The sequence below is a fragment of the Pieris rapae genome, chromosome 22 (genome assembly GCF_905147795.1).
Source record: "Pieris rapae chromosome 22, ilPieRapa1.1, whole genome shotgun sequence".
NCBI classification, from domain to species: domain Eukaryota; kingdom Metazoa; phylum Arthropoda; class Insecta; order Lepidoptera; family Pieridae; genus Pieris; species Pieris rapae.
The window spans coordinates 152,029-173,030 of record NC_059530.1 but is presented as its reverse complement, the minus strand read 5'-3'; the positions used below and the strand labels follow the sequence as shown (position 1 = coordinate 173,030).

General features: G+C 31.4%; 4 protein-coding genes across 8 annotated transcripts; 3 read left to right on the top strand and 1 right to left on the bottom strand.

Moving 5' to 3' along the window:
• Positions 1–10: 10 nt before the first annotated feature.
• Positions 11–11,509, top strand: LOC111001484 (ribonuclease H2 subunit C). 3 transcript variants are annotated; one of them, XM_045633218.1, is made up of 5 exons: positions 11–370; positions 462–589; positions 1,161–1,265; positions 10,702–10,801; positions 11,374–11,509. In XM_045633218.1, exons 1-4 carry the CDS (start codon positions 217–219, stop codon positions 10,786–10,788), a joined length of 474 nt encoding a protein of 157 aa, XP_045489174.1. In that variant the 5' UTR covers positions 11–216; the 3' UTR covers positions 10,789–10,801; positions 11,374–11,509. The 3 variants fall into 3 exon arrangements, with proteins under 3 accessions (XP_045489174.1, XP_022127097.2, XP_022127098.2); XM_022271405.2 differs by lacking the exons at positions 10,702–10,801; positions 11,374–11,509 and adding an exon at positions 1,360–1,538 and having other exon boundaries at positions 18–370; XM_022271406.2 differs by lacking the exons at positions 10,702–10,801; positions 11,374–11,509 and adding an exon at positions 1,630–1,769 and having other exon boundaries at positions 21–370.
• On the bottom strand, positions 1,793–15,415 carry LOC111001483 (zinc finger protein 197). 2 transcript variants are annotated; one of them, XM_045633214.1, is made up of 15 exons: positions 15,375–15,415; positions 14,986–15,063; positions 14,542–14,761; positions 14,026–14,109; positions 8,444–8,567; positions 7,987–8,113; positions 7,216–7,371; positions 6,265–6,425; positions 5,715–5,856; positions 5,165–5,265; positions 4,685–4,773; positions 4,216–4,329; positions 3,889–4,047; positions 3,685–3,794; positions 1,793–3,165 (listed from the first exon to the last, which is right to left on the bottom strand). In XM_045633214.1, the coding sequence occupies exons 2-15, from the start codon at positions 15,046–15,048 to the stop codon at positions 2,098–2,100; spliced, it is 2,718 nt and encodes a 905-aa protein (XP_045489170.1). In that variant the 5' UTR covers positions 15,049–15,063; positions 15,375–15,415; the 3' UTR covers positions 1,793–2,097. The 2 variants fall into 2 exon arrangements, with proteins under 2 accessions (XP_045489170.1, XP_022127096.2); XM_022271404.2 differs by lacking the exon at positions 15,375–15,415 and adding an exon at positions 15,238–15,351.
• Positions 11,384–13,913, top strand: LOC123690169. The gene is made up of 3 exons (XM_045633220.1): positions 11,384–11,893; positions 12,832–13,013; positions 13,484–13,913. The coding sequence occupies exons 1-3, from the start codon at positions 11,384–11,386 to the stop codon at positions 13,575–13,577; spliced, it is 786 nt and encodes a 261-aa protein (XP_045489176.1). The 3' UTR covers positions 13,578–13,913.
• Positions 15,416–15,748: 333 nt separating the features above from the next.
• LOC111001495 (4-hydroxybenzoate polyprenyltransferase, mitochondrial) lies at positions 15,749–19,622 on the top strand. Of its 2 annotated transcripts, none has more exons than XM_022271418.2 (7): positions 15,749–15,996; positions 16,441–16,759; positions 17,500–17,675; positions 17,913–18,060; positions 18,337–18,530; positions 18,698–18,886; positions 19,030–19,622. In XM_022271418.2, the coding sequence occupies exons 2-7, from the start codon at positions 16,447–16,449 to the stop codon at positions 19,210–19,212; spliced, it is 1,203 nt and encodes a 400-aa protein (XP_022127110.2). In that variant the 5' UTR covers positions 15,749–15,996; positions 16,441–16,446; the 3' UTR covers positions 19,213–19,622. The 2 variants fall into 2 exon arrangements, with proteins under 2 accessions (XP_022127110.2, XP_022127111.2); XM_022271419.2 differs by lacking the exon at positions 15,749–15,996 and adding an exon at positions 16,043–16,140.
• Positions 19,623–21,002: the final 1,380 nt, after the last annotated feature.

Here is a 21,002-nt window from a genome sequence, read left to right as displayed (position 1 = left end):
ATCTGTGACCGAAATTAACTGACAGAGTTATTAATATGACTATCAACTGGTATTGTATAGTGTATACTGTATTGATCTGTTGACATAATATTGTGATTATAGACTGAAAGTGAAATCTGAATATTGATTATTTGTTATAAAAAAAGGACGCGCGTAATTAAACGGAGATATTAAAAATTATCGATATTGAATAACTGCATTAAATAATAACAGATTATGTCTATTCACGTAGAAAATAACTTTAGAGAAATAGAAGATGAAAAAGCATTTGAACAACGCGTACACTATATACCTTGTAAAATTGATGAGGACGGCCCGGCTAATGTAGACAAGTATTTTGAACCATACGTAGTTGAAAACGAAGAAAAAGGTAATTGTGTAGAATTTTATACTTACGTGTTAACTAACATCCTAACTCGATTGAAGTTGTGTAATTCTAGGCGATATTTTTTTATTTTCAGAGTTATCTGCTACTTATCGTGGGCACCCTCTCGATGGAGTGAAGATATCAGTTCCTGAAGGTTACCGAGGTATTATTGTCACTGAAGCCAAGAGACCCCTCAATGAGGATGCAGAGAGAAAATGTCAGGTAATTTTACAATTAATATAATATATATATATATATATATTGGCTGCGTTTATTTTACGTATATACATATGAATAGACGCAAATGTGGAAGTACAGCCTCCGCAGCTTAGGCTTGTTGGTTTTGCATAATGCCTGTGCTTTGTTACGCGCGGTGGGGGCTGCTCATCCTCCGCGCCTCCGATTTTTTATATACACTCTAGAGGTAGGGAAGACCACATGCATAGAGCCTCTGATTCAGTTTTTGGTAATTTTTGGATATTAAAGTAAACACTTTCTTGTAGTAAGAATTAAATAATACAGGAAGTTGCAAACAATGAAATACAAGTACTAATTAGGAAATACAAACAAGTAGGTAAGTAGGTTTGTCTTATAATCTATTAACATGAAATTAGGTTAATTTCAATGTTGATTATTCAGTAACTTATAAAAAAAACTTTTCAGATTAATAATTTATTGTTTATATATGTTTGCTTAATTAATTGCATTCAGATTTGTTGGTAGTACTAGCAGTAATTTTTTATATTTATATGTAACAACAAAAACTAAATTTTCGATTAATGTTGAATTGCAGGTGGCTGGTGGCTTCAGGGATATAATGTACTGGAACTGGGATAAGAAACCATCAAAGAATGATAATATTGTAAAAGCACTGGACTGGATAGATATTGCCGAAATAGTGAGTAAATGTTTATTGTAGATATATTTTAGCTTGACTGCTGTGGAACATTAAAGAAAAAATATAATTAACTATTTTAAATTGTCTATTATAGATCACACCCACTTGTTTTGTGTATATCTAGAAATTTTGCATGGAATGGAACAAAACAATTGCAAAATACTAAGTCATAGCCAAAGCTTCAGTCCACCATTTTTACCAACAGTTTGAACATATTAGGAAACTATATTTTCTTATCACTGCTTTAAAATACCTGTGCGTTATATCAGAAATTACAATTGCCAAGCTGGAGAGTTTTACTTCTCTCCCTCTTGTTTAACATATTTTTAATAAATTGAAATTTATTTAAGGGTCTTCTTTTCAGATACATGGAAATTGAAATTAAAAATAAGGTTTTATATAATCTATTTAATAAATTAACAAACATAACTATCTTCGCATCTTATACAGTTTTCTACTATTTGCTTTTGTGATGTATCAATCATATAGTTGTATCAAGTGTTGTGTAACTTACTTTAATAACATTTTACTATTTAATTTACTCAACTAATTTGTAATGTTTTGTAAGATATGTTTATAAATATAATGATAAAGAACCTCAAGTTTAATTTTTCAATGTTACTCAATAATTTAGATTCCATTAAATAAAGCCTCTCTTGGTTGTGGTTAAAAAATAAAAATAAATACTAGTACTACTACTAGTTATGTTTTTTAGTACTACTAGTTATTATGTCAAAATTATAAAAACTTACTATTGACTCTTAAAAACAACTTAAAATTTCCTTAAAAAAACCATATATTAATGTCTTATGTATTATAAGCTTAATATACTTTAACTATCTATAATGAGTCTCTGTCTTAATCTAGCTTTAATTTCATTTCTTTTCTCATACTCGTTCTTGCTTATTAAGATATGTCGTAAAACTTTTAACTGTGGTATCCTTTTCTTTTTACCAACAACTTTAGTTATTTTGTTGGTAAAAAGATTACAGCTACTAATATTATTACCAGTTCCACTTGGCACATCTGAAACTGGCTGAATTCCGAAATCAGTTCTATTTTGTAAATCCGAAAAATCTTTAATATTTTCTCTAGTCATTCGATTGTATATTTTAAGAAACTGCCAGAACTCAATGTTGTCACCCATTATATTGCTTTCATAAAATTTTATTAGTTCTGGGTCGCATCTATGCTTGCTTGTTATGGGTTTAGGTTTGACATATCTCTTTGTCATGTCACAGACTATATTGCTACTACGGTTATTCGGATTTTTGTCGTTATTTTTTAATTTATGCTTCCACACTTTAGGCTTAAATGGCTTGGCATTTGGGTCGTGTCGTCGATAATGTAGTTTTAACGCGCTTAAAGTCTGACAAATTTTTTCGCATCGGTCACAGGGATATAACATTTTGACGCCGTTTTGTTTTGTGGCAACACTTAAAGATTTCATACGCGCGCAATGATCGTCACCAAAATTCAGCGGCAAATCAATTTCGGATAGCTTTGGTATTTTAAAGTTTTCAATATTCAATTTCTCCTTTTCCACAATCCACTCTGTACCTTTTTTAACCAATTTTGTTTTTGCGATAATTGTATCTTTTTTCTCGCGATTTCTTCTGTCTAAATCGATATAAGCCTGTCTGTTTAATACTTTCACACTCGGTATCACCTCTAGTTTGTCAATTTTCTTACCATTTAAGTCATAATAAAATTGCGAACCATTATTTTTAATGTTGCCAGTGTAAAGTTTGGTTTTGATTTTGTGTTTTCTTAGAAGATGTCGGCCGATCGAGAGGCTCGATACATGGTCACACAGAGGGCACTTCCGTAACGTGTTAGTGTGGCACAGGTCGAAATGTTGCTGGCAATGATCTAACAGATCTTCTTTGGTTTTATATAGCTGCAAGAAAATCATTAAAATATTATTTATTTAATATGTATAATATAGTTGGTTTATATATGGTAAGGCAAGATTGGTTTTAATAGAAATCACTAAGTGCCTACCAGCCTTAATGATATCTATACTAATATTATAAAGAGGAAAGGTTTGATTTTTTGTTTGTTTGTTTGTATGAATTGAATAGGCTCCGAAACTACTTGGCAGATTTGAAAAATTCTTTCACTGTTGGAAAGCTACATCATTCCTGAGTGACATAGGCTATATTTCATTTTCAAAAAATAGGCATTCTTACTAAAATTACGATAACATTAACATTTGTTTATTATTTGATACAATTCTAACAGATGGCGCTGAGTTAAAGGTAGTAGTTTGGCAAGACGACGTTTGCCAGGTCAGCTAGTAAGTAATAAAAGTAATTCTTAGGAATAAAATGTAACAAAAGGTTCTAGGTAAAACCATAAAAACTAGAATTGTGTAGAACGGGAAAAAAGCCAGAAAATATATTCGACGTCTACTTACAGTAAAGCAAACATAGCACTGATGAACGTTGAATTTTAATTTTCCATTTTCATCTCTTTCGCAAGTAATTTTTCCGACTTCGGTTTTTGTTAATTCAGTCTGCGGTTCTTCTAAGATCGGTAAGAAAAATTTATACAGTTATATACTGTATAATAAAGAAGAGAAAAAATATATACTGCTACTAAAAAAATATCAAAAACTTACCTCTCTTTAATAAATTCTCCATTCGCTTGTTATATCTCCTTCTCGCTCTCTCCAGATCGCGCCTCTCTTTTAGTTTCTTTGCTTTTTGCAATAACCGTTTGATCTTTGTCTTAACTGTCTCTTTTAGTTCTTTATTTATACGTGGATCGTGGAGTTTTGCTAAAAAATTAATTTTAGATAGGAGTTGTTATCTAAATAACGCTACAACACACATACAAAATGGGGTTTTACCTAGGACTTGCAAAATCAAGTCATTTTATTTCTAAAATAATTATGAATAGCAATATATTGTGATCAAAGGATTTTTTAATGAAGAAAAATAGTTACGTATTTTACTCCTGTCCAGTGTTTTTATGTCGTAAAAGATGTTCATTTGATTGCCGGAAGCCTTCAAATCTTCCGCTAAAACTGTCTTCGAGTATTCCGTCTCTTCGTCTGTATCTAAATACATATATATCTTAATATAAAAAAGCAAACTTACATTATACTGAATTAAAATTCGTATCGATAAAGCAATTTGTAAGTTGATCAAACTACTCTTAATATTCGAACAATAGGATGAAAAGTTTGATTTAAATTTAAACTCAAGAACAAAACAAATTTTTGAAAAGTTAATTTATCGAGAGACATTAGGGTTATATTACATCATATGCGAATGCGAGAGAAACAGCAGGGCACCGTTTTTAAATTATGACTAGTTAAAACTAGAGACTAGAGTCAAACACAAATACACATCACATACACAAAAAATAAATTAACAATGCGATAGAACCTCAAAAAGGGAAAAAGTATTTACCACTAATGGCTTCCGATTTAATCACAAATTTCTCAGCAGCTTCCGTTTTGATTTCTTGAACCATTAGAGTCCTGTTTATTTTCACATTTCTGAAATAAACATTTAAATAAACTTAACTTAGTTTATTAAAAAAATGGTTCAACACCTTGGCAAACCTTTTAAAAGCCAATTAAAAAAACATTCCACTGCAACCTTCTTTTTTTGATTATTTACTATAAAAAAACTATTTATTTCAAAATTTTCTGTGCATTTGTTTGTCTATCTGTAAAGTATTCTCGCTAGCCAAGTATTTTTTTACTAGTAGGGTTATTTTTTTATAACAAGTGATACTAAATAGTTGTAGTTAAATCCTAGATAAAAAAATGGGAAATAACTCGCTTGTCCGATTCGTCCAAATAATTTCAGTGGGTTATTTAAAAATATACTAACCCCCCTCCAACCCCAGATAAAGTTATCCCCTGTAAAGGCATTTGTACTCACTTTCTGGTATTCTTATATTTAATACAATGTGTATTCAAATAATGACTTTTAAGGTAGATATGTTTTTTGAAAGACTTCTTGCACAGTTTGCATTGCTTGTCCTAAAAAACGAATTTCATAAGATTAAAACTCGCGTTATCGATATAAATATCAGTGTGTATATGTGTATCAGACACGGAAGGCCGATCACCCAGGACTGATCACGAAACAGATACAGAAAGAGGTAGAAGAGTAGCATCACTGGTTAATTTTATGTGTTTACATATACTATGGACAGTAATTCCCTTTTTCGTATAACCCGATTTCAGTTCCGTACATAACGCGGAGGTTCAAGTTTAGTGTAAAATTGATAAATAGGATAAGTCCATAATTAGATTTACACCTTCAATTGTGTTAGACAGTTAAACTTTATTGAATTCATGTTCCTAGCTTTTTAATTGTTCAACAAAAACTGTTGACAATACTCCTTCAACGCGGTATTAGGGAGATTACTGTACATCTATTATTTGAAATAAAAGTCTCTAAATAACAGAATTAAAACCGAATTTACCGTTTCTGAATTATGTGCAATAATATGTCCAATGAGACTTGGCTTTGTAAAAAACTCCTTATTGCAAATATCGCATATGTACTTATTTTTATATAAGTGTTTTGTAGCAATGTGATTTCTGAGGTAATTCTTTGAGTAAAATCTGAAAAAATATTGATCGCTTTAAAAACCAGTCGTTTGGTGTTAAAGAGCTGCGAAAGAATCACGACGATGATGGACTGAATTCCATAAGATACAGCTGCGTATAGTAAAAATATTTCTATTTCAGGCAAGAACCATCTGAATCACTTCAATTTTCTATTTAAAAAAAACCGTTTAATAGTCTGTCCATTCGTTTAGAACCTGTACCTAATGCCAGACAAAGAACTTTGAGTCTTATTGACAGATCATATGATCAGATGTTATTAATTTATTTATTAAAGTAAAAACACCATATCATACAAAATGCTACATCTATATTAATGTTAAAAAAAAATTTTACACACTCAAGTTAATTATATGCCTGTTATAAATGATTCCACTAATTAAAAGGGAATTATCGTAAACTCACCTGACATTACAATAATCACACACAACATATTTCTCCTTGAGGAGGAAATGCTGCTTCTCATGACTGTTCAACCTAGACTGACGCGAGAATCGTTTATCACAAAATTTACATTTCAAATAACGCTCCGGATAATGGAGGAATTCGTGAAGATGTAGTGTCCTCTGAAAATGCAGAACGTTATTGCATTTTAATTATAAATCTAATATACCTAAATGTGACCTAAAATCCGCTAAATCGGCTATTACATTACTCCTATTACATAAAAAAATTAAGTACTTTAAGTTGCTTGAGTCAAAAAATAGCATTTTCCGTAGTAGCATAAATAAACAGTATTATAGTAATATTAAGTTAACATTGGCCAACTGCTAACACGGCTCATGTGGCTGTGTCTCATACATCAGCAGCTTACGAGAGTAAATTATGTCTGTAAATGAATCTCTCAAAGTGGCGAAGCCCTTAATTCGTGGTGAGCATACTCGATAGCTTTGAGATAATCCCACCAACTTCAACCTGGCCCTGTCTGTCGCCTTCGGTCTCTTGATGCAGACAACCCTTACATATTTATTATTTCACTATTTACGTGTTAGATACATCTTCAAGGTTAAGAGATTCGTTGTTAAGCTCTTAGGTCACACCCTCTCATATATTTGGTTATCTAATGCATTATACATATACAGACAGACAATGATTACATAAAAATTGAACACACTTCACAGTCCAGCAGTGCAACATGGCAAATTGTACAACTTTACTTACGAGAAGCGCCACTCACGCGAGCAACGCAAATAAGAAACAAAATTTCTATTGAGGTAGACCTTTTTGTTTATACACTGGCTGAGTTCACAACGTATATTAATATATTTTTTTCATGTTTAATTTGTGTAAATGAATTAATAATATCTTAACATATATCGTGCATGTTTAGTGTAATTCGTTATAACTGTTACTCACCGCATCCTTAAAAGCCTTCCCACAGCCTTCAAAAATACAAGAAAACGGGCGTTCGTCAAGATGTGATCTCAGATGGGCTTCCATATTTTGTTTGCAACTTATCGTGACACCGCACACGGGACATTTCGCGGCGAAGAGTCGATCGTGAATTTTTTGCTGCAAAAATTATGTACTAAAATGAAAGAAAGTTAACAGGTATAACAAAAGACGGGTTGTGTGCCATAGACAATTGAGTATTTTTAATGCTAAAACTATGGGCTCGAGCTTAAAAGTTTTAACTTTGATGCCTAATTGTCTGATAATAATTTCATTTCACAACCTTTGATTTATGTTCTTCTTTATTAAGTTTCAATATACAGCCAGATATGTCTAGACTAGACTAATAATTATGGTTTTGTAATAATAAAAACAAAAGTACACGATAATTATGAAATGTTGTCTCGCCACATCCTATTTATGGTAATGGAAATTGTTCTAAAACACTTGATTTTTACTCAAATTTTCTTTTTAAACATAACCCTTAATAAAAAAATATATGTGAATATATAAAAGTATAACAAATAATAACAATGCTAATGAATACTGTGTACACAAGTTCAAGAAGAATTAGTGTTGGTGAACAAAATGAAGTCAGTCTGTAATCTATGCTTCCGGGTCGCACTTGGCCACTATTGTCTATAGGAATAAACAACACAAAGGTCAAAGTTAGTTTTACTCTATGCACAAAATGCCACGAAGTCCAAAGCTATAAAACTTATGAAAGTCACTCACAATATGCAACTTCAGCGAAGTATTATCCCTAAACATCTTTCCACATTTATCGCAAGGTAATACGTTCACGTCAATATTTAAATGTTCTTTGGCCACGTGAAATTCTAAAAGTTTTTTTTGGCTGAATCTGAAATAAATTATAAAAATTAGTATTCAATACATTCAAAGGCAATTGCGTATGTCTCCTTCTGTAGATTAATATGAAAAGCCCGTTTAATTTCCAATTTTCACAAAAGTCGTGTATTCCAACTGACTATGTCCATTTCTTTCTCTATTCGCTTCCTGCTGACGTTTCAATACCTTTTATCCACTTTTCTTCCTTCCCATATATACATAGTTGTCTCGTTTTATATAATTAGTTTAAACTATTTTTTCTATTATACAATAACTAGTACATACCTACATATAAAAGGTACAATTAATCAGACTAAAGAAAAAGGAAATAAATTATACCAACTTTTTCTCACATATCTTGCAGTTATAAGTAGGTACTTGGCCTATATGTCTCTGTTGATGTTTTCTTAATGTTGAGCTATCACGACACGCATAGTCGCAGAAGGTGCACTTGAATGGCTTCGAATCTGTAAATGAAAAAGTATTAAACTAATAAAAATTCCGAAAATAATAAACGAAACTTAAGAATAGTATACGATCTAACTGACTTAACGTCAAGATTACTACTACCTACCATATTATGTAAAAAATCTGACAAAAATTATCTTATGGTTTGATGGATGGTAAAAAAGGGAAAACGCCCAGCAGGAACCTGGGAAGATTTCCATCTTAAAAACAATAAAAGGAAAGGGTTGGGAAATGGTGGCGAGGGTGGGATGCAATAGAAGAAATTGGAAGAGGTCTTCACTCCATCGGTGAACTAATGTTAGTATACAATAAAACGACATACTTAATATAATCCTGATTATGTCATACTCGAATATAGGCTATATTTATTGAAGTCAAACTGCTTTAGGCCCATGAGGAAATTTTTACTTAACGTCACGAAGATGTGCAGCGTTTTTGTCAAAGAAAAGGGGGGAGAGCGATTGAAACCGATTGAGAGAAAGTGAGAAAAAGAGATCGAAAAAAATACACGCTATTGGTTGATGTATATTAGAATTTAGAATATATAGCAATTCTCGAGCAGTCATTGGAACGTATACAGTGTGTGCGCAGTGTGAAAATAGATATAAAACATGGAGTGATCATATCCTGGTACATGATCATCTTTTGGGATTTTTACCTTAGTAAGAATTAATTTACAAAGTTTCACTTCTGAAATGTGTGTGCACGAACTTTTTTATATAGTGATTTTTCCATGTGATTTCCCGAGACCGTTTCCTTTATTAAAATAGACATTAAATAAAATTTCCAAACCACAGGGTCGTTTATGGTAAATTACAACACTAGCCCCTGGGCAAGCCAGCCTTATCTATGACGAAGTTGACGTATCAATCAAATCAATTGCATTTTATGAGAAGTAAAAAGACTAAATAGCATGTTTACGTTCCGGCTAATTTATTTAATATACTATAAGTAACATACACTGCTTTCATTGCTTTTTTAATAACCGTACTGTATATAATTAGATCAAATTATACAAATAATATTATCTACCAAATATCAAAAACCTATTTCGGAGCAAACAAATGCTTAGTGTTTTAGTAGATGGACATAGACGCAGTGACAAAAAACTTTTATGTTTTAAAAATATCTTATATTTAAAAAAGGAACCGCAGTCCACTACTTGGGGCGAAGGGTTATGTGGGACTGACGAGCTGTACATGCCCACTTACCCCACAATCGCTCTAGATGGGACACTGAGCCCTCTCCGTACTAACCGTACCAACTAAGTAAGCCTAGAAAAGTAAACAAAACGCAATATTTGCTTATATTGTGCGAAATCTTTATAAAAATTGACAGCGAAAAATCGATAAATTTTAATTCTTTATTACTTAATATATATCTGAAAGCGTAATAAAAATTAACACAAACAGACAATGTATTTTTCTTATAACAATTTTACAGCTATTAAGTCAGTAACATATGAACAATGGCTATAATTGTCGTTATATACGTTTTAAGTTCGTTTTTTTGTGGTGAGTATTTTATATTCTTAAGGAAAGTCCGCGTATGATAATAGATAAATAGTTACACAACAAAGGGTCAACAATCAGTGTTGAAACATCGTAGAAGACATTAGTTGATTGGAAAATAAAATATTGCTCTAACTTCTTTACCCTATTGTTCCGATTATTTAGAAGTTATTTATTTAAAAACCGTTAGTTATTATAAGTCATAAATAGCTAACAACGTTAAATACATATATTTTTTCGTAACCCTACATCTAACATAAATTATTTATAAAAAAATCAATTATACCAAATATGGTATACAGATAATTAAAAAAAATCAATAAAAAATATTTATCATTTAAGTATAACCCAATTTAGTGTTGTGTGATGGTGTAAAAGTGAGGGTATGTACGCACAGGTGTGTATGCTGAGTGTGCTCGTGATGCAGGTGACTAATTTCCCCGATGGCCTAAGAAGAAGCCTAAAAAAGCTGCTCAATATAAAACTAAGTTTCTGAATAGTTGTATTTATGTGACAAATTGTAGAGGGAGATATTATTTATTTCTTTATGTTTAACACTAAACTCTGATATGGATAAAATCATTCAAGTAGCCAAAATCTCATCATCGATCTACAATTTCAGAAGCAAGAGTATTTTGCGAGGACAGCAACGCCTCACCATGGACACCGTTCGGTTACGCTTGTCCTGTATTATGTGCGACTGTTGTGAACGCTGTAAAGAGGTATTTTAAAAATCCAGTAGAGTTTACTATATGGGTTTAGACTGCTGAATCCATCCGTTTCAAAAATAACAAATCGTCAAAAATTAATTTTTATACAAGTAGGGCTTACTAATATAATAGAGCTTTTAAGACACTGCTTTTGTCTTCACCGTACGCGCAAGTGTTAATTACGAACAGAAAGAGGAATCCATTGGTGCATTGCCATTTGAACGCACGAACCCAGGGTTAAGAGTCGCTTTCTTAAGCCACTAGACCAATACTGCTCATCATTTTAAGAGCTTTTCAAATCTTAGCAGAGACGAATGTGAAAAACAGAGATGAGTCATACTAGAGCTAAGAAGACTGGACTTTTTTTCTCCTTTTGTAATAACTATAGGCTATGTCACTCAGATATAAAGTACTATTCTAATAGTCAAATAATTTTAACATCATTACAATGATTTTAGAGTTTATTCTAAAATACAAATCCTTTCTTTTAATTATATAAATTAAATTATACAAATAAAAAAAACTGATAAGTAACTCACAGCGGTGTTGTTATACTAGTCCATATAATTGTTATTTTATTCCAGGCTTAAAATAATGGATTACAAGAAAACAATATTCCAAGATTTGAGTATAGAGCCGATGACCGATATTGGCGAAGTTGTTTACAATATAGCGAGAAGTAAACAAACAAAAAACGAGAAAGTCAATTCGCACAAATTTAACTTTCGTAAACAGAATGGATACTATAAAAATTCTTATAAAATTGATAATCAGAAGAGGGAAATTTATTATAACAAAGGCTTTGATATAGATAAAATTGACAAATCGAAACAATTAAAAAAGCATATTAAAGAACATTATATAAATAACAAAGGATTACAACATAATCCCAAAGATTATTACAAAGTTGACGTGATTAGAAATTTTGTAGACAAGATGACGTCATTACTCAAAATGGCGAACAGCAATATGACAGATTTAAGAGTCGATAATTCCAATATTTCGAGACGATTCAATTCAGACAATACTTTTGTTAACATTATGACAAATATTTTGAACAAATATGTATCTTCATCGTTCAAATTCACTCAGGAGATGACCGGGGTATGATTTTAACTAAGCATTTCATGACAGTCGATTACGAAACGTCACCTTACGTACATAATGTTAAAAATACGCGTTTATAACTTATTTATGTGTAACAAATATCATAAACAATAGTCAATATAAGTATTTTAATGTGTTTATTAATGAATTTTGATGTTACAATAAAGAACTATTAAATAGTAATAGTAGTTGATTAAAAATAAATAAATCAGTGGCGCTGCACCCGTTTTCCTTCAGGGACTCAGGTTTCTGTATTCGTTTTACGATCATATGTAAGGCTTATAGGCAAGTCTTATACACGCCGACTTTTCTAAAACGAGCCGGTTTCCTCACGATGTTTTCCTTCACCGTTTAAGCGAATGTTAAATAGACAGAATGGCGATCTCAGGGATGAGAGTCACTCTTTTTAAAAAGAGTGACTTGTAGGTGAAAATGCGCATACGCCGACCCTCTCCATGGATGTTGAACTTGACGATTAAGACGAATGTTAAATTACTAACCACTTGCAATTCTCAGTTTAGAAGGTATTGCTACGTTCTAAACCTCTAATCAGGAATCTCTAGTTCGATGCCCTCTGCATACTATAGAAACTCAACCGTTCCCGCCATGTAGGGTTTAGGCACTCGCCCGGTACCGTACAACCCTACCAAAGGCCGAGAATAAATTTAAAACTTGCCCTAGAACTGGGATTCGAACCCTTACCGCTCACCTAACTGTCACTTAATAAGACCGCTAGGCTATGATGTCCTTAAGCTGAAACCTCTAAGCCAACACTGTTCAATAGTTGAATATGAACGCAGAGATGTATCTGCCTCATAACATATTGTGCGCGTAGCGTCCTCCACCAACCATTTTTATTTTAATAATTTCTTCGAGATTTCACTTTTTTATTAAAGTTTTTAATTACTACAGTAAATATATAATTTATTTTCTAGGTAATCCTTAATAAATTATTATTCAGCTCAGATGCACACACACGCTTCTACGATGTAGGAAAGCTTTTAAAATACCTAAGAAAAACTGTGCATATAAATAACAACGTAAACAAATACGTCATGACTTTGCGACCACGAAACTGTATGACTATCAGTGTACCGGGATGCTTCTGTAAACAAGGGTAAGTCTTCGACCACTAAGCCAAAAGATAAGCAAGAACTTATATCATGAGCCGGCGTTTAGAAAACACATGATGATACACTATTTTTAATATAAGAAGATTACAATGTGCACATCCTATTGCATTTAACGTCTACTCATCAACGAAAACGACTACAAAGATGACGTCATTCCCACCGCTAATATGCTAGTTCCAAACTCCCTCGACTCCTCTAGGGCGGAAGAAACAGTACACCATTCTTCCTCTAAGTTCTTAAGTTTAATAACAGAAACGAGCGTTATTCCCTTCCAGCCGGATAGAAACCATTCCCATAGACATAGCATATGGCATACCATGGTATAGGCGTTGCTTCCAAGAAGATGAACTTTATGATGATGATGACGTAAATTGGGAGAATAAAGGTCTTTTTAATGACTTTTAAGAATTTTACGTTCCTGCATAAGACATAACAGATAAACCTTTTTTCTCAGTTACGTGGAAAAATCAGGGCAATGTGTGGAGCCAGCCAAGTGTCTAGATGATCAGTCACTCTTAGAATATTTAAATAGAATTATTATATTGTAATAAACAGTGTATTTTAACCTTAAAATTAAAAATCACTGCTATAGGTCAAGCAAGTCTTACAAAATATGTATGTTTATAATAGAATGTAATGTATGTATCTCTAATGCCATGTCATTGTGTACATGTAAAATTAAACTGAAGCCTTACAGTCCAGTTTGGAAGCATGATGTGTGAGCATTAATTAATTTAATTAATTAACCATTTTAAAAGGTATCACCAACCCGACACACATGACACAATGACATGTTGTGCTGACAAAATTAATGTGAATACTTAAATGACTTCACTACAAATTTGTACATTCCTTTTAAAACCAAATAAAAAATTACTTTTTTATCATTTTTATTGCCATTTGGTACCACATCCTAATTAACCACAAGCAAACAGACAAATATTGATTGATTTTTGTATTACATTCTTGTAAATAATTAAAGAAAAATTTACTTACTCTTATGTATAAGGATATGACTAGACAAGCTGTATGTGGAGTTGAAGCCCTTCTTGCACCATTTGCACTTGTGCGGCCTCTCATCTAAAACATTCTGTTTAGTTAGTTACAAAATTAAAAAAATTCATTTAATTTTTTTTTTATTTTAAATAATTTACAGATTAATTTTTCACCAAGTTCTTTTCCATACAATTCTCTTAGTTTTATATTATTCAGGTTTTGTGGAAGTCACATTAAATATAATTGGGTCATACTATATAGTCCACAAGTATTAATCTTAGTAGCTGTATGTTACAACGTAAGCCCCCATAAATTATTAAATAAATTCTATATTTGTGAACATAGAATAATACATTGGATGAGAAAATATATATATATTATAGCTTGTATGTTTATGATTTAGTAAAAATATGAGAAGCATGAAAAGCAATAGGTTAATGAAGTTTTGAAACAGATATTTTAATTAACTCTGGAGACATTAAAATTCTAATAAATGACAAGGAAAATAATACTTACTGGTGTGCACCAGTCTATGCTTATTAAGTGAGCTCTTAAAATGAAACTTTTTGCCACAATCTTTGCATTCATGTTCTTCGGGTTCACTATGAACACGCTTTCTGTGCCTGCTCAGATACCTCTTTGTTTTAAATGTAGCATTGCACACAGTACATACATGAAGATAATCCTCTACATGTAATTCAAGATGACGGTTTAGGCCTGAACTATCCGAAAATTTCTGTAATCAATTAGGTAAGTATAAAAATAAGTACATTATGAAATGCAATCACTAATGTTATATAATTATTATGAATTCAAATAATTAAGAAACTCCAATAACATTTATATAAAACATGCTATTGACATTTTATTAACCTTAACCAACCAACCCAAAACTTATTTTATGTAAGTTAGCCTCAATTTTAAAAACCTATTGAAACAACTTGTCTAGTTCTAGCATACCTTTTCACATTTTGGGCATTTATGAGTCCTTGATTTTGAAGATTTCTTTTTCACTTTAGGCATTTTTTAATATCATGTCTGTAAAAGAAAAAACTGTGGCAAAGCAATAGTGTATAGACTTTTGCCTGGGTGCCAATGGGGATCCAATAACAATTTATTTTTATTTAAATCAGGGGCATTATTAATAAAAAATAATATATACTTATATAAACTATTAATAAATAATAATAATAGCTTATTTGTAATATTTACCTAATTAAAAAGTTAAACATGCATTTTTATCAGAACGTCAAACAATGGTATACTATATATTGCCTACTATCATCATTTTATTGACAAAATTAGGATATTAACTCAAAATATGGTGAGTTTATAAAAATATAATTTACCGTAGCTTATGTTTATAATTAAATTTCCTTAATTTTTAAACCCGATTCCAGTGCCACAAATATTTTAATTTATTTAAAATAAATAATAAATGTGAACGGTAAATGTTGCAAATAAATATTTTTTATTTATTAGTTTTCATTACGGCTTTTTTATTTTTAGCATTGAGCACAGACTACTGAGTACTGACTAGTTTTATTCGGTCTAATAGTCGATAGGTAATTTATCAGTCTGTGAAAATGTCAAATGTTTATGTATGTCAGTGACTAAGGTTGTCACGCATGCCGCTTAGAGTGCACTTGACAGCTATCTCAAGTCTCAACTCACAATGGTAATTGTAATAATAATACCCATGTGATGTTATGTGATATGTCATAACGCGGTTTATTCAATTTTATTGCTATATAGAAATTAAATATTTATAATTATGATATCATGGACACGATTATCTAATAAAAAAGTAGTTAATCAAAACCATTATTAGATTAATGGTGGTGAAAATGTTGGAACCGTGACTGTATTAATACATTAACTTTTTTATCTAAGCTTATAACCTTGCTATTAAAACCAGTGTAAGGAGTAATTAATTTCCTATTCTTTTTGGACCTTGACTGCAAGGCCAAGGTGAGTCTCAACTATCAGACTTGTTAAAATTAGTCTTAAGTAATCTTCGTATAAGATTATCTTAGGTTATAAATATGTCATAATATTATTATTATTTGCGTAACTTTCCTCTTAAATCCTCTAATTATATTTTCCTTCTGCCTGGTGAGTTACACTTTATACCTATCCGTCTGGAAATTTCATGTAATACAAGAATAAAATAAAAAATAATTATATCTAAAATACTTATAGTATTTATTTGATATAATTTTCTTTTAAAAAAATGTATTGCAGTAATTTTAGACATCGCGACGACTTTAGGGATAGCTACGCTTTTAGGGACCCTAAAAAAATGTAGTGCCACTTTCAGGTAGCCAGTGTTCAGTTGGCATTTCAGTCCAAGTGTAGCCTGGCTCTTTAAATAAGTACATATTATACATTAAGTAATTTGTTATTTCTTTTTAGGACAAAATGCTAACCACAAGCCTACGTCACTGTACAAACATAAACCCACTAGTCCAATTGAACAGGCATATTTACAGACAATTCTCAAATCTACCTAAAATGTGTATGTGTGGGACAAGTTACCAAAGACCAACAGTTTCTTATAGAGTACACTCAACACAAAGTGACCATCATAGACAAAAAGTTATTATAGAGACAACTGCACCTAAGATAGTTCTGAACAAGATTAAAGAAGATAAAAAGGAAAGACATTATACATTATTCTGGAGAGACAAAGTTGATCCATATATAAAATTGGCAAGATGGGATAAACCTATAGGTAATTTACATCTTATTTCTATTATTACTAGCAGCAAAGATGTATCTGTATTTGTTTCACTAACTTTAAAAAAAACAAATTTTAAGTAATAGTAAGTGCAATTCACATGTGGTAGAAACCTTTAAAAACAAAGTTTTATAATTAATCATATATAAATTTTAAAAAATTCACTATCTAAATGTATTAAACTTCTCTTTTAAAACATAAATATTTTAATGATAAATTTTAATTTATAAGATTAATATACGTCTGTAATTTGGCAAAAACTAAAACAATGAAAGTTTGAAATTGGATAAAATGAAAAAGCAGCAGTAAAAAGAGGCTGTATAATGCCTCCTATCTCATTTACTCCCACGTTAAATCATATGAATTTATATTTCTGTCTCATTTTACTGTCGGTAAACTGAAATTACGATTCTAAAGAAGTTTCTCTATCTATTTCATTTTCTCAGACGTTAAATCTTATGAATAAATGTTTCTGTCTTTTTTTACTATCGCTTTTTCAATTGCATCCAGTTTGAAATGAAAAGAAGTTTCACTTCAAAAATAATAAGTGAAAAAACACATATTAATAAAAATAAATATTAAATTTACATTTGGCTAGAAAATTCTAATTTAGATCTTTACAAAATAATTCAAAAGCTTGTGTTTATTATGCACAGGTATTTATGCATTAAAATATTTTCCCACTCTAAAAGTCATAAGTTTGTCTAAATACAATATTAAATACACAATTTCAGGTGTCTACCTCCTATACTTTCCAAGCACATGGTCAATAGCGTTGGCTTCAATTCCTGGCAATGTAGATCTTTACACTAGCTTAAACACTGCTGGTTTGTTCTTAGTTGGTGCAGGTCTCATGAGAGGAGCTGGGTGTACAATTAATGATCTATGGGATAGAGATATTGATAAACAGGTAAATTGTTTATACTATTGGCTTATTTTGCTATGCTTTGAAATTTATGTATATGATTTTTAATGTCTTAAATAGCACTTTGATTTTAGTTTTATTATTTTAATACAGATTTTCTTTGAATAAAATTAGATTTTAAGTGCATAAGGCTACACCAAAGACAACGCCATTCATAGGTGAAAGAATAAAAAACTAAAGCCATGGGCATGTACTAGTCATATAGGTATTATTTTGTTCCAGGTAGAAAGGACAGCTAACCGTCCTCTAGTGGCCGGTTTAATAAGCGAAAAGCAAGCAATTGCTTTCCTTGCCTTACAATTAAGCCTGGGTCTAGGAATATTATTACAATTTAACTGCTATAGTGTCTTGTTAGGAGCAAGTAGTATGTGTAAGTGAATTTAATGATGTGGAATAAGTGTTACCATCATGATCCTATGTTCCAAATAAACGTATTTCATTTCATTTCATTTCAAATTTACTAATATTTTATATGCTTAAATTAATGAACCTATTTCATTAACATGGATCATAAGTAATTTTTGATTCCTGATGTTTTGGTCTGTATAAATGGTTTCAATATACTCATAATTATTGTATTAGAAAAAACCAACCTGTGCTAAGCAAGGTTTAATTTTTCTATATAATATCATTGTTTTTTTTTCAGTCTTTGTGATAACCTACCCACTTGCAAAGAGGTTCACCAACTACCCTCAAGTCTACCTCGGAGCCACATTCAATTGGGGAGCATTACTGGGTTATTCTGTACTGCAAGGACATTTGGAACCATCTGTCTGTGTACCACTGTATATAGCTGCAATGGCATGGACCGTTTTATATGACACCATATATGCTCATCAGGTGAGTTTTTGTACTAAAAGTTCAATTAGAATTAAATAATTTTTGGTACCTATAGATATTGTGATTTGAATAAAAGCTAAATATTCAATCAGCTGAAATAATATTGACATAGTAAATACATATTATAATTTTAATTTTGTTGAACTCTTCACATCCATTAATTTCAGGACAAAGTCGACGATTCTCGTATCGGTGTGAAGTCAACAGCGCTAACATTTGGCGAACACACTAAGCCGGCATTAACGGCCGCGTTATCCATATCTTTGGCTGGCTTTTCCCTCGCAGGGTACGCGGCAGACCTCAATGTGTTGTACTATGCTGGACTGGTTGCGTTCGCCGGCCACGCTGGCCGACAAGTAAGTTCAGAAAATTATTTCCTAACAGAGATTTTTCACGAGAATTGTATGCATGTGTGTTCAAGAGTGATGTGTATGATTCAAAATATATAATTTTACTTTGATTTTGATCTGTTAATATGTCTTCTATTTACTGTTTCTAGATATACACTCTCGACACCGAAAGCCCTGCGGATTGTGCGAAAAAGTTTAAGTCCAACGCCGTAGTGGGTTTGATAATATTGATGGGTATTTTGGGTGGAGGTTATAATAAATATATGGAGAATCGGGAAAAATTTAAAGGGAAAGATAATTTGGAAGCGACGAAAAGCTGCTTTTTTGGTTAATAAGAAATAAAAAAAACGTAATGTAGCCTTAGTGTAGGGCTTTTGGGATTGTCAATCGTTTTTGATCACCTGTACTGTCAACTGTCAAACTACGACTTTGTAAACGAAGTAATTAAATATTGTCCTATATGGCAAGTAATTTTCATAAAATCGCATTTTGCAAGTTTTATTTGCGTTTTTAATACGCAATAGAGATATACATAGATGTGATAGAGATACATAGATGAATACTAATAATGAATTTTCCACCCAAAGTAATACTGAATAGGTCCTTCATAATCTGTATCAATAATTAATATGATATAATATAACACTTTCTTTAGATACTTACGCCCGAACCCAATAATTAATCCACAATCTCAGATTGAAAACAATCGGAGATCAGACCGTGACAGTCGATCGATCTCTTTTTGCATCCCAACAACCAAACCCTACGAAGGAATCCATTTTTGGCAATCTCAAATCGTACAAATAATATTAAAATATACATGTCTATGTATAAACTATATGAAATAGCTTTTTAATTATTTTAAAAACTGGTGTAAGTTAAAATCTTAAGATTGCTTATTGGATATTGAACCTACCATGGATAGCTTGTATCGGCTAGCTATTACAAACCTTCGATTGGTTATTGGTCCACCTTTATCAATATTTGGATTAATATGTCTATCTCAGATGGTCAAAAATAGATTGAGATAGATTATTGGATTTGGGCGTTGAGAAACAAGACTGCGCTTAATAAGTCGTGATAAAGCCGTATGCAAAAAAACATTTGCTCTACCGATGATGTTATACTTAATGCTGTCTCGTTTTTTTTTAATCTTAACCTTACGGTCGATAAAAAGTGTTGTACTTCTATGAAATGACGATGACATAAACAGTTAAATTGCAAAAAATTGAATATGGTAATTAAGTAGGTATGGCAGAGGCTGTGAATTTTATATAAAGGATGAGTTTGTTTTGAACTTGATATTTTACTATTATTGTGTTTTCCTACACATTAAACATGTTTAAAGAATACTTTATTGGATTAAATCGCGTTTAAATTTAAAGTTAACTATGTTTTCGGTTGGTCCGTGTACCTATATACTTAGTAAATAAGTTGAAAAAATATCAGTAATTTGTTTATAAATATTTATATTTTTATGTTATCTGGAACTTAAAAAACGCAACAGTAATTGTTTTATCCAATTTGCAAGTATTATAAGCTTTCGACTGTTGTATACCAAGAACTAACGCGCAGAATTTTCGTTAGCGTTTCCTACCGTTACATACTTACAATGTTGTATCTTGAAGACAACGCAACCAGACTAATTTTAATTTATTAAGAGGTTTTATTTGTAAAGCAGATAAAAGCGAACGGCTCATTAAACTGAAATATGTGAAGTAAGCTAAGTTAGTTGTGTATGCTTGTATAAACTAGAACCCTCGCGCCTACAACAAATACTAAATAAATCTTAAATTATTCATTATCTTTTGCTGAGGTATGGAATGTTTCTTCTTTAATTAGTAATAAAATTAATCTTTTTTTCTTAATATCCCATGACGTATGTATCCCAAACCGAATTTCTGTCATAACAATGAGTTAGCTTGCTAATTTCTAGTTTATTTATTGCTTTAGCTCGACGTTTCTTCGCCAAAGCTTGGCTGGTACCGGCTTTTCAGGTATATAAGTATCTAGTTTTATACCTGAGTAAATTAATGAGCTGATCTATTGAGATATATATTGCTTTGGAATCGCATAAAAGCATATTATGTGCATTTCAGATTGGCAAACCAAATGTCAGTCG